Source organism: Geotrypetes seraphini, chromosome 9 (genome assembly GCF_902459505.1).
Source record: "Geotrypetes seraphini chromosome 9, aGeoSer1.1, whole genome shotgun sequence".
Taxonomy (NCBI): domain Eukaryota; kingdom Metazoa; phylum Chordata; class Amphibia; order Gymnophiona; family Dermophiidae; genus Geotrypetes; species Geotrypetes seraphini.
In genome coordinates, this window is record NC_047092.1 from 162,770,473 (window position 1) to 162,783,235 (window position 12,763).

The window sequence follows — 12,763 nt, forward strand, 5'->3', positions numbered from 1 at the left end:
TTACAACAGCTATTTATAGACAAGGAAGAAGCAGAAGAAAAATGGTTTAAAAGATTAATTTCTCTTCGTCAGGAAAGACTAATGGGAAGTCCTGTGGCTTGAGCAACCAAATCTCACTACAGTTTGAACATTTAAAGATATGGCTGTTGGACTGCTAAAAGTTTCTAAAACAAAAGAGATTTTCAAGACCAACACAAAAAGCTCATCAACTATATGATCTTTGTTTGTAATTTCTAAGATGCTGGTATTGCTTGTGTCTGAAGTTTTCTTTTTGAAACTGAGCAGTTACAGATGAAGGAGACTATGATTGTGATACTCAAGCCATAAAGTTGTGAAATAGTCTACTAAAGATTTTCATTTTCTTTATGTCTGCATGAAAAATCCATATCAAATCAGGCCCACAGTGTGGTGATTGCCTTTGCTCACAAACCCTTTAAGGAATGTAAAAATAGGTTGTTTCATAGTAGAGAATTACTTTGGGTATATTGTGTGTATTTGTGGTTTATATCGCACAGGACTAAACAACAGAAGTGTTAACATTCAAACTGAATTGGATGCTGTGTGTTCTGCTCACTGTTTATGACACAAAAATTAAGGGAGGGAGATATAAAGGTGCAGTAAAAATGAGGCTATTCTTGACTTCTGTAGTACAAAGGGCCGCTGAAAAGTTCTCAACCCAACCAACAAAGTTGGGGCAATCTCCATCGGGGGCTATGCACTTAAGGCTCCTTTTACGAAGCCGCGTTAGCGGTTTAATGTGTGTAATAGCGTGTGCTAATTTACCGGCTACGCTAGCTGCTACCGCCTCTTCTTGAGCAAGCGGTAGTTTTTCGGCTAGTGCGGGGGTTATAAAGTGATAAAAAGTCACGTGCGATAAAGCCGCTAACGCGGCTTCGTAAAAGGAGCCCTTAGTCTAGTGATTATTTTCTAATTTTTCAGTATTTTTCTGACAGAACAAAAAAAAGTGGAAAAATCACTGGACTAAGTGTACTGTATAACCCTTGATGGAGACTGCCCCAGCTTTGATGGTTGGGTTGCGAACTTTTCAGTGGCCCTTATATATGCCTTAATGCTGCTTGTGAGCAATCTCACAAGCAGCATTATAGTACCATCACAGGAACATCAGGCTATATCTTAATCCTTTATTTGGCATTGTTGCTCAGAAGCAACATGTGTCTTTTATGGCTCTTATGGGAGATCTGCATCTCCAAACGCCTGTTACTTGGCTCTGTTTCTCTCGTTTAACATCAAGTTATGTAAAACAGCAATTTCACCATCTGCCAATTAAAGGGTTAAAGAAGACAGAAAAAGTTATATTGTGGTGTTCCCCTGAGTGGCCCTTTCCCAATTCAAACCCCCTCCATCCTGAAGGGTCTCCCCAAGTCTTGCTCTCCTCCCCATTTTGAAGTGTTCCCCCATACTGACAGGCTTCCCCTTCCAGAAGGCACCCCACCAGCACCATTTTGAACTCAGTCTCAGCTAGGGTAGGGGCCATTGTATATCACTTCTACCAGATTCAGCTAAGGGCAAGAAATATTGAAAGGGTGGGCTGGGATCAGGTAACTAGATTTGAGGGGATCTTCAAGTTGTGAGATCTTGTATTAGGGGATTAGACTAGGGAGAGGGAGACCATCTGGAGGCAGTTTGTGTTTGGGGGACACCTCAAAATAACTTTGCTCAACCTCTTTAAGATGCAGTTTGATGTTCCCGTAATGGTAAGATATCACCAGCTCGGGTTAGAATTTATATAATAATACGATGCTTTTACATGCATTGTTTGTGATGTTTTTCATCACATAAAATCAAATAGCTCTGTTATTGAAAAATATTTTTTCTGTGCCCATGAGTAAAGATGTTTATTAAGTAACACTGAATGGGTCTTGAGCTTGAATCCAAACTGAGAACTGCTTTGTACTTATTACAAAAACTTGATGTTTTTAAATGTTTTGTGGCAGGGACTAAAAGTATCATACTAAGGCCCCCTTTTATCAAGCTGCGATAGAGCATTTTAGCGCTGGCCGGCGAGGTAAATGCTAAGACATTCATACAATTCAATTCCTATAAGTAGGAGCATTTACCTCTACGGCCAGCGCTAAAATGCTCTACAGCGACTTGATAAAAAAGGGTCTAAATTGACATATAAGTTTTAAAAAAGGGCAGGTCAAAAACCACCTTTCTGGAACTAGGTTATTTGGTAGCTCTGGAGCAGTGTGCTGAGAACCAGAAATGTTGAGTGTTTCGTTCATCCTCCAGTGTTTAATACAAACCAAGATGGCAAGTGTGGACTGCTTCAAAGAATGAGATTTATGGGTAGAGTGTCTGAAGTATAAATGTACATTTTGTGTGTGAAAAAATGTAATAAAAGAAAGATGTTTAGTTTTATTTTGTACTTGTGAAAGGATACAGGTAGTGTGAAGGCAGTATCAGTGCTACCCCAATATCTTAATAGTTAGCTAATAACTGAGTAAATTACCTAGGCTGAAAACTTCCCTTCGCTTACTATACACACAAGTACATTTGTACCAGTGCCCTTTTCCACTCCAGCTCAAATATACATATAGGCATGCACTCTTACTTTTCACACATGTACTCTTTTGTTCGCCAATTGCACACACAAACACTGTCATTTTTCAAATATATAGTGGTGAGTGAGGTTGGGTCTATAGCAGATGCAGAAAAGAAATCCCACCTCTTTACTAGATATCTCCAAGCTTCCATTCCATACACCTCCCTTGGGCCAAAAGAGTTTCCAAAAATCCACTAGCCTAAGGAATGTAGGTGTATCTATCCCAAAGAACCCTGAGGGAAAAAGATAAAACCTATGAAGTGCAGGATCTGGAGAAGGGAACAGGAATGCAAAGAGGGGGGGGGGGGGGTGAGAGAAGATGATATGGGACACTTGCCATTTGGTAGTTGAATGATTTGCTGTGACATGTCTTGTATTTTATAACTTTCCGAGCTGTTGTGAACGATAGGATGAGGCTGTTAAAGTACAGTATGTTGATCTAAGAACGTGTGCATAGGTTTCAGTAGCAGGGGTGTGGATTGCAAAAGGACTCAAGATTTATTTTTACTTGTGAGCGTAGCTGGAGTTTAGGCTTGCCTTGAGAAAGCAGGGATCAGGATCAGTTTAGTGGCATGAAGCGTCTGATGAATCAAAATTGGCGCTCAAAGAAGCTGTAAATACACTGCAAAAGCTTTAAAAATGACTTTTGTTTGTTCGCTGTATGTATTTGTATGAACAAAAACAACCCCAATTAAAACTCAGGTGAACCTCAGCCGAGATATAAGTTTCAGATGCAAAACCTTGGCATTATTATGTTTACCTCAGTCGTCATAACAACAGCAGGTCAGCGGCGGCAGACGTTCAGACAATTCCGTCCCTGTAGTTTTCCGTGCCCGAGCCACGAATCGGAGCTGTGGAGGAGAGTCACGTGGTTGGGAGCGGCGCGCGACCCTGCGGGCTCTGGGAGGAAGCTTCGGAGCGTGTTGCTTGATGGCACTATATTAACTGACATTTTGGGAAGTTCCAGGCAGAAAGTGACCATGTTTGGCAGCTGGAAAAAAGACTTTGACCAGCCTTTCTTTTCGTAAGTGAGCAGGAGGGGTTGAGGAGCCGAGCACGGTTGGATGGGATTGGGGAGGGGGTGTTGTGTGCTGGTAGCTGTGCCCGGAGCCTTTCCGCTGCTTGGCTAAAATTCGTTCTAAAAGATTTGTGATTGTTTCTAAACCTATAGGTAGGGGATATGGTCAGAATAATTATTGAAATGCTTACAAGCAAATGTTTATATGTTTTTAAAAGGCTAAATGCCGCTAATTTAGAAAACGGTTATGGTTCCTTTATTTATATCTTGCCTTTCTCCTAGGTAGGTTACAACTGAAAACACAATAAAACTCCACAAACAAAATACAAAACATAATCAAGATACAAACCCAAATAAATATATATTAAGGTCTTGGCAGTTCAAGTGGAGCTTACTTAGTGGGTACTGCCTAGTGCTGCCCGATTCAAGAAAAAAAAAATTCGATTTTCCTGCCCAATTGGTTGGTTGTTTGCTTTTTTCAAACATTCTGGTGGGTTTATTTTATAGTTTCTTCACCCCCTTTTCCCTCCTACCCACACTGGGCTGTGGTGTAAACAAAAGACTTCATCTCTGTTAAATCCTAGCTCACCTTTGTAGTCTAACAACACCTCTACACATTTCAAATCTGACATTTTGTAATCACAAAAATTATTTTTTCTATCTTTTGTTGTCTGGTCTTTATTCAAATCATTTTGGTCCCAGGCTCTGGTTGTCTTCTGATAACTCGCTTGCCAGGATCTCTTGCTCATTTGTCGCTTTTTTTCTTTCTCGATGCTAACCATCCATCTTCCATCTCTGTCCTCCCTTTCCATTTCCCTCCCCCAGATGTCTGTCATCTTTCCTTTTTTTCGTCTCCATCCCCATCCCCTTATTCATCTTTTCTCAACCACCCTTTCATCGAGTATCTCTCCCTCCTTCCCCACCACCCCAGAGTCCACCATCTCTCCCCTTCTCTTCCCAACTCCCCTCCTATCCAGTGTCTCTATCCCCCCTCTACACCATCCCTTGTGTCCAACTTCTCTCCCTTTCTGTTCCTTCCTTTCCTAAATCCCATTGTCCACCATCTCTCTCCCTCTCCTCTGTTTTTAGACCCATTATTTCTTCCCCCCTCCCCGGTCCAGCATATGCACGTCTCTTTGAACCCCCCCTCCCTCCGTGTACTTCTACACCAGGGCCTCCTCCGAAGGCCCCTCCTGACGTCAGAGGCAGGATCGCAGCAGAGGAAACAACAGCTCCGGAGGCCGATGGCAGCCTGCAAAGATCGCTAGCACCAGCGATCCTCTCTTCAGGCTGCTCTGCTGCTGGATTTAGGTAAATGGATGCGCAGGAGGCCAGAGGGGAAGCCAGACACCGCAGCATTTCCCGAGTGACTCTCGCCCTTTAAAGCAGCAGCGGCCGGCAAGCAAGAGGCAGCGCTGTCGCTCCTGCTTTAGGGGGGAGAGTCAGTCACCGAATCGGGAGGCCAATTTTTTTTTATTTTTAAATTCATTAGAATCGATTCACCTAAAGTGAATCGGTGAATCGGGCAGCACAATTACTTACCTGTATTACCCAGGGAAAGCAGGCAGATATTCTCACTTGTGGGTAATGTCATTCATGGAACCTCCTGCCAAACTTAGCTGACTCATAAATATCATGATAAATCTTCCAGTCAATAATCAATACTCAACCAAATACTTTGTTGAATGGGAATTCAGATTCCATCTTTTGATCGCTAGTGGCAGTAGGAAATGGAACAATTTTACCCTTATCCTTTGTTCCCCCGATCTTGAGAAAGATACACGAAACACGTCGGGAAGGGGAACCAATAAGGATTTAAAGATAAGTTATTCAATTTTATAAAAAATTTAATAAATAAATAAGTTATAAACAAGTTATAAAAGTTTAAAAATTTAAAAAAAAAAAATTTTTCTTACCAGTAAATGGAATAATGAAGAGCACCACTATTACCACCAATTCTGTTTGAAAAGGTGGAATCTGAATTCCCATTCAACAAAGTATTTGGTTGAGTGTTGATTATTGACTGGAAGATTCATGGAACCTGGCACGGACTATCTAAAGCAATGGTCTCAAACTCACTTTCCGCCAGGTACTATTTTGAGGCCCTCGGTATTATAAAGATTGATTCTTTATGAAAAACTTGTGCCTTAAGTGTCCGGCAGTCACTGTAACCTCACGCAAGCGCTTTCCTGCGTCTGTACGCATTTATGAGGTGGAGTCCAATCGCATACAGATGCAGGAAAGCACTTGTATGAGGTTACAGCAGTGAGGCGGGCAACATTCCAGAACGTAAGGTTACCTTTGGAGGCAAGTAAGCTTGTGTGTGTGTCCAGTGCTGGGCTAAAGGTCTCCCAAGACACAAAGATCTGTCATAAGACAGAGGTTTGACCACTCATGTGGTTATAGAATTCTGTTCAATTTGTTTCTTGCTAGGTGTACTGCTTTCAGGAAAATGTTGCGAGCAATGACCCAGGACCAGATTTGGATGCCTCTTGGCAGAGCAGGTGAGATCCTGTTCCACCCTGCTTAGCCATGTATTAACATGAATATCTGGCTGTCTGTTTGAACCAGTACTACTTGATTGAGGAGATGGTCTTGGAATGTGGATGGGGCAATGCGAATTGTTCAGAGTTCCAGGATTTTGATGTGATGACATGTCTCTGCAGGTCTCCAAGAGCCTGGGTGTGGAGGCCATCTAAGTGAGCTTCCCAGCCTAACATGGAAGCATCTGTTGTCAAAATATTTTGATGAGTGGTACTTGAAATAAGAGTTCTCTGGAGAAATTGATTGGGAGACATCCATCACAGAAAGGAGTCTTTGAGTTATGAGGTCACTGACAAACACTGAGACAGAAGACTGGTTGCTTGAGACCACTGAGAGGATGCCCGTTGAGGATGACTGAGATAAAGATGAGCAAATGAGATAACATATACTGTGGAGGCCATGTGACTAATGAGTCAAAACATGTGATGTGCCGTCATGTGATGACAATAAGAGACTTCCTGGCAGAGCTGAAGTAGTGTGGTGAATCTTTGCTGAGGGAGGAAAGTACATGTATGGTTTGTATCCATAAGAGCTCCAGTAAGCTTCAAAGTCTGAGTGGGCTCTTGGTAGGACTTGGGATATTTGACTGCAAATCCCAGGAGTTCAAGAAGTTGAGTTGTTGCCTTCAAAGCCTGCTGAGCCTGTTAGTGTGTGAAGGCTTTAATCAACCAGTCATCCAACGTGGAAACTGTATGAGCAAAGTATCGCTGCCACTTCCTCAAAGCACTTGGTGAACACTCTGGATGCTGATGCCAGTTCAAATGGGAGCACCCTGTATCAAGTGGCATGTTCCCAGATGAAAACAAAGATATTTTCTGTGAGCAGGGAGAATAGAAAGAAATGTTTGCACATTTCTTTGAGATCTAGAGAGCAGAGCCATTTGTTCATTTCTAAAAGAGGAAATAGGGTTCCCAGAGAGAGCATCCAAAACTTCTCCTTCACCAGCTACTCATTGAGTGCTTGGAGGTCTAGAATCAGGCAAATTCCTCCAGTCTTCTTCGGGATAAGGAAGTACCTTGAATAGAACCCCTCGCCCCTCTCTTGCAATGGAATGTTTTCTGTTGCATTGAGCTGGAGGAGGGCTGAGATTTCCTGGTGAAGTAGGGCTCACTGATGGGAGTTTAAATGAGATTCTTGAGGGTGGTTCAGTGGTTTCTTCTGCAGATGAAGGGCATAGCCCTGACTCTCCACTTGAAGGGCCCACTGATCTGATGTTATGAGGGTCCAGAACTGTTGGTAATGGACGAGCCTGCCTCCTAGAGAGTTTGAGGTGAGGGCTGAGATACACCAGCTAAGCTCTCTAGAGGGGAGTCAAAATGACTGCTTCTGCTTAGGTTTAATAGGCGCAGAAGATTTATGTTGCCTTGGACATCTTTGGGTAAATGTTTGCGTAGATGTAAGTGGCCGATGATATTTATTTCTAGTATAGTATGAGGAGTGCCAGTAGGAGCTGGAAAATCACAGACTGCTGAGATTGAGCTTTCAAGGAAGATAGAATGGTCATACAGTCAGTGTTTTTTGATCTTTTGAGTTGCCTCCTCTATATGATCTTCAAACAAGTCATCACCATACAGGGTAGTTAGAGAGATGGTCTTGAGCATTGGCATCCACACCTGAGATTCTGAGACGCCTAGTGATGGACACCACTGAGGTGCAAGAGGCTACATTGAAGGCATCATATATAGAGTGAGGCATATATTTCCTGGTTTCCAGGTCATGCTTGAGATGCCGATAAGGTAAGAGATGCTTAGAGGGAGTACTTGTCATAAGTGGACATCCTATGGAGAAAAGATTTAATGTTAAAGGACATTTAGAAGATGTGATTTAGTAGTTTGCTCATGAGCATGGAGCCCTGGAAGACTGTGCGACCAAACATATCTAGCATACTGCCCTAACTGCCCAGGAGAGCACTAGAATAGGTTCTGGAGCTATGCGTTTTCTTTAAACAGGATTCCACTACTAGTGTCTGGTGTGGAAGCTGTGGTTTGTCAAACCCTGGGGCATTTTGCAGCTTTATAAAGAAAATCCAACCTTTTTAGAGCCACTGGTACACAAAGGAGGGATTCCCAGTTCTTGAGCAAGGCCACCTTCATGAGGTTGTAGAGAGGAATCTTTAGGCAGTGCTTGAGCAACTCCTTGCAGTTGAGTGCCTCTCTCCATTTTAATTGGGAGATCCTGCCCCATTTGCTGATAAACTTGGTGAAGGACAGACTAGCAGGGGGCAAAGTCTGATCAGACAGAAGCCAAATCTGGAAGACTGCCATCGTACTCTGATCTGCTAGAAACACGAAGAGACAAGTCAGAATCATAAGCCTCCTCATATTTCACCATAGACCTGGAACAGACAGGAGCGACAAGAGGAGCATCTAGCAGGTCATCTAATTGCTCTATGATGTCTAGGACTAGAGCTTTGACCTCGGGGAAGGCTGTTTAGAGGAGCATCAAGAGACAAAAAGCTCCGTCTCATTCCCCCCCTCCCCGAATGATAATGTGATTATAGATGCAGGTGACAGGCGTGTGTCATCAATGTCTGTAGGAGTCTTTGAGTGTCGGTCTGCAGTATCTTGTTTACCTTCCTTGGACTCAGTCAAGGCTATGGGTATGATGACAGGGTTTAGCAAAGTGTGTGACTGCATTAGTCTGGCTAGTCCATTCCACAGCAGCATATTTAGATGATCTTGGAGAGGAGGGGCCTATATGATAGATCAGTGGTTTCCAACTCTATCCTGGAGGACCACCAGCCAGTCAGGTTTATGGGATAATCCTAATGAATATGCATGAGAGAAATTTGCATATAATGAAGATGACAATGCAGATCTGCTCCATGCATATTCATTAGGGCTATCCTGAAAACCTGACTGGCTGGTGATCCTCCAGGACAGGGTTGTTAACCACTGTGATAGACGGTACCTATGGCACCTGTTGCTGGAACCAAAGAAGCACTGTGGAGAGACAATGCTTCTGGAATGGACTTTATTCAAAATGCATAAATGTATAGCAATCCACATTAACACCTTAGGGACAGTGCTCCCAGCGGACTATGTCCCTAAGGTGTTAATGTGGATTGCTATACATTTTGAATAAAGTCCATTTCAGGAACATCGTCTCTCCACAGTGTTTCTTTGGTTCTCTTGGACTTTATCTGTGGATTCTTCGGGTCAATTTTTTTGTCTTGTTGCAACCTGTTGCTGGAACTACAGCGCATGTGCGCTTGGTGGCACAGAGTACTTGCTGCTGTGAAGATAGCGCTTATGCAGTAGGCAGCACAAATTGATACTGGAACTCGCACCCATATGCTAGTTGACATAGAGTGCACATATGCAGAGGTATCCATCTGTTGTCTTTTCGATGGTGAAGCTGTTGCGGAATTAGTGGAGGGAGAACAGTGCTTGTGCTTCTTAGCTTTCTTACATGGTTCTCCCCGATGGTGGCAACACCGAAGTAGCTGAGGTAGAGCTTGACATTGAAGTTGACGGCCCTGGTGTAGGGCAGCGAAGAGGATCCTCGGCATTGGAGTTGGCCATCCTCGATGCCATTTCTGACCTTCACGAATACAAAAAATAATCGAGAGAAGAATGGTCCCGTGAGAAAAACCACTGACATGGCTCTTGAGTGTACAGCCCTGATTCAGATGGGTTATTCGGAGGTTGTAGTTATGACTCTCTTTAGAGCAAAGAAGCCTGCGACAGTTGTGACTTATGCTGAGAAGCAATTTCTTAGCGGCCTTAAGGGCAACTAAGTCAGTTGCCATTCGGTGAAAACCTTTAACTTGGTGAGAGATATGGTTTGAGGGGCTCATTGTCTTTATTGTGTGGCTCAGAGTCACTGGTCTAGCCAAGAGGCAATTTGATCCATCAACCTCTTGGAGCCCTGGGCAGTATGCATGACCTTTTTGGAATATTGGCCACTACTGGAGGCAGAGCAGTTAGAGTGATGTTGGACAATATCACGGCTCTGGTGTTCATCAACAAACTGTGTGGTACCCAGAGTCAAGCAGTGTCTCTGGAGGGAGGGAGTCTCTGTCACTGGGTGACGACCTATTTGTTGGCCCTTTCAGCAATTTCACATGGGCAAGGACACTATGTAGACGGACTTTCTGAGCCATTCTCTCCTGGATCCATGGAGTGGGAGCTAGGGCATTAGGCCTTTTAGCTCAGTCTTGACCGCGGGGGGGGGGGGGGAGGTCCCATTTTTAGACATGATGGTGATGCAGAACAACATGAAGGCGGATCACTTCTTCAGTCAGCGGAAGGATCTGACCTCCCAGGGAATTAATGCCCTATTTTAACTGTGGCTGGAAGTAGAGCCCCTATCCTTTCTCTCTATGGCACTTCATACTTCTGTGCACAGTTGCATGGTTTCTGTATCTGGTCTTGCTACTGGCTCTCAGTTGGTATGCGAACCTCTGGCATCCTCTCATGGAGGATCTGCTTCCATTACCTAGGGGTCAGAGTCTCATTTGGCAGGGGCTGCTATCCTGGATCCCTTATGGTAGGAAGGGCCATTGAAAGGAGGTGCTTGGAGAGGTTAGGGTACTCTTCCACGTTGATTTCTTTGCTGCTTTGTACTCACAAATCCTTTTAAGTCCCTAGCCTATATCGGGCTCAGGTGCGATTTTGAGACCTGGTGTAGGGAGCAAGCTTTGTCTCCTTGGAGGGCTCAGGTTCCTGATATTTTGAGATTCTTGCAGTGAGGTTTGGACCAGGGTTGGCCTTGAGATCACTGACAATTCAGGTGGCAGTGTTTTCCAGTTTCCAGAGGAAGATAAATGGTATCTCGCTGGCCTTACACAGAGAGGTATCATGGTTTCTGAAGGGAGTGGCACATGCACACCCTCTGTTTCAGCCTTTCTTTCCATGGGACCTCAGTCTGGTGCTCAGGGGTGCTATCTGAGACTCCGTTTGAGCCCTTCTGTTCATCCTCTATTAAGGATCTCACCCTTACAAAGGTGTGTTTTGGTGGGCATTTCTTCACTTGGAGGTCCAGGATCTTTTCTGTCATGACCCTTATCTGTCCTTTTCAGAGGATTCTGTCTTTGTGGACAGTCCCCTGCTTTCAATGTGAATCAGGAGATTACTTGCCCTCATTTTGTGAAGAAGAGTTCAGTGGTCCCAGATTGGAAACTTTATAGCCTCAATGTTTGGAGGACTCTTGTCCAGTACCTAAAGAAAACAAAGAAGGGGAAAGCCGACAGTTGACAAAGGGTCAACGATTCGGAAGACGGTATCCTGTGAAGATACCGAGGGGAAAAATGGCTGGGAAGGAACAAGGGACAAACTGCAGGAGTCGACTAACCCAGAAGAAGTGGTTACAATGTCTGCAGCAAAAGAGAAGAAAATATGGACCGAAGCACAGGGAAAAGAAAGGAGGACAGCAAAATACCAGGATCTAAAGTGCATATATGCTAATGCAAGGAGCCTAAGAAACAAAATGGGGGAACTAGAAGCCTTGGCCAACGCAGAAGACATCGACATCATTGGAATCTCTGAAACATGGTGGAATGAGGAAAGCAAATGGGATACAGCACTACCGGGATACAAGCTCTATTGCCAGGACAGAACAGGACAAAAAGGAGGTGGAATAGCCCTATACATAAAAGAAGGCATACAATCCACACAAATGGACACAGCAGAGACGGCCAGCAAGCCGGAATCTCTATGGGTTAAAATACCGGGAAGGAAAGGGCCTGAAATAAAGATGGGCCTATTTTATCGCCCACCGGGGCAAACTAGAGATATCGATGAGGAAATGGAAGCCAAGATGAAGCGTGAATGCAAAAGCGGCAACACGGGTATTATGGGAGACTTCAACTACCCTGGGATAGACTGGAGGCTTGGAAGCTCGAAATGCGCTAGGGAGACAAAATTCCTGGAAGCTACACAGGATTGTTTCATGGAACAGCTTGTTAGAGAACCGACGAGAGGAAATGCCACTCTGGATCTAATCCTAAATGGGTTAAGGGGACCTGCAAAGGAAGTAGAAGTAGTGGGACCGTTGGGGAAACAGCGATCATAATATGATCAAGTTCAAGGTTGAGGTAGGAGTGTCAAAAGGCAAGAGATCCATTGCAACAACTTTTAACTTCAGGAAAGGAAACTACGAAGCAATGAGGGAATTGGTAAGGAAGAAACTTAGGAACACTTCCAAAACATGGCTAACGGTAAATCATGCCTGGTCCTTCTTCAGGGACATGGTGAGCGAGGCGCAAAATCTGTATATCCCCAGATTCAGGAAGGGGTGTAAAAAGAATCGAACAAAAGACCCGGCGTGGATAACCAAAACAGTGAAGGAAGCGATAGGCAATAAGAAAAAATCATTCAAGAAATGGAAAAAGGACAAAACTGAGGGGAACTGGAAAGAGCACAAGAAGCATCAAAAAGAATGTCACCGTGAGGTTCGGAAAGCCAAAAGAGAGTATGAAGAGAGGCTAGCCAGGGAAGCAAGAAATTTCAAACCATTCTTCAGATATGTTAAAGGGAAGCAGCCGGCTAGAGAGGAAGTGGGACCGCTGGACGACGGAGACAGGAAGGGAGTGGTGAAGGAGGAGAAGGTAGTGGCAGAAAGGCTTAACATGTTCTTCTCGTCTGTATTTACAAACGAAAACACGTCCAACATACCGGAACCTGAGCAATTCT

General features: G+C 44.1%; 2 protein-coding genes across 4 annotated transcripts in view; both read left to right on the plus strand.

Annotated features, from left to right (window-relative positions):
- Window positions 1–344, plus strand: part of RSRC1 (arginine and serine rich coiled-coil 1) — a 254,807-nt gene extending 254,463 nt beyond the window's left edge. For all 3 annotated transcript variants that reach the window (XM_033959337.1, XM_033959340.1, XM_033959338.1), the window contains one exon: window positions 10–344. In XM_033959337.1, coding sequence (XP_033815228.1) covers window positions 10–102 — 93 coding nt within the window. In that variant the 3' untranslated portion in view covers window positions 103–344. The remainder of the gene's footprint in view (window positions 1–9) is intronic.
- A 3,034-nt stretch (window positions 345–3,378) lies between these two features.
- MLF1 (myeloid leukemia factor 1) overlaps window positions 3,379–12,763 on the plus strand; it is a 77,527-nt gene continuing 68,142 nt past the window's right edge. Inside the window, exon 1 of the mRNA XM_033959301.1 lies at window positions 3,379–3,590. Within this exon, the coding sequence (XP_033815192.1) occupies window positions 3,547–3,590 (44 nt within the window). The 5' untranslated portion in view covers window positions 3,379–3,546. The remainder of the gene's footprint in view (window positions 3,591–12,763) is intronic.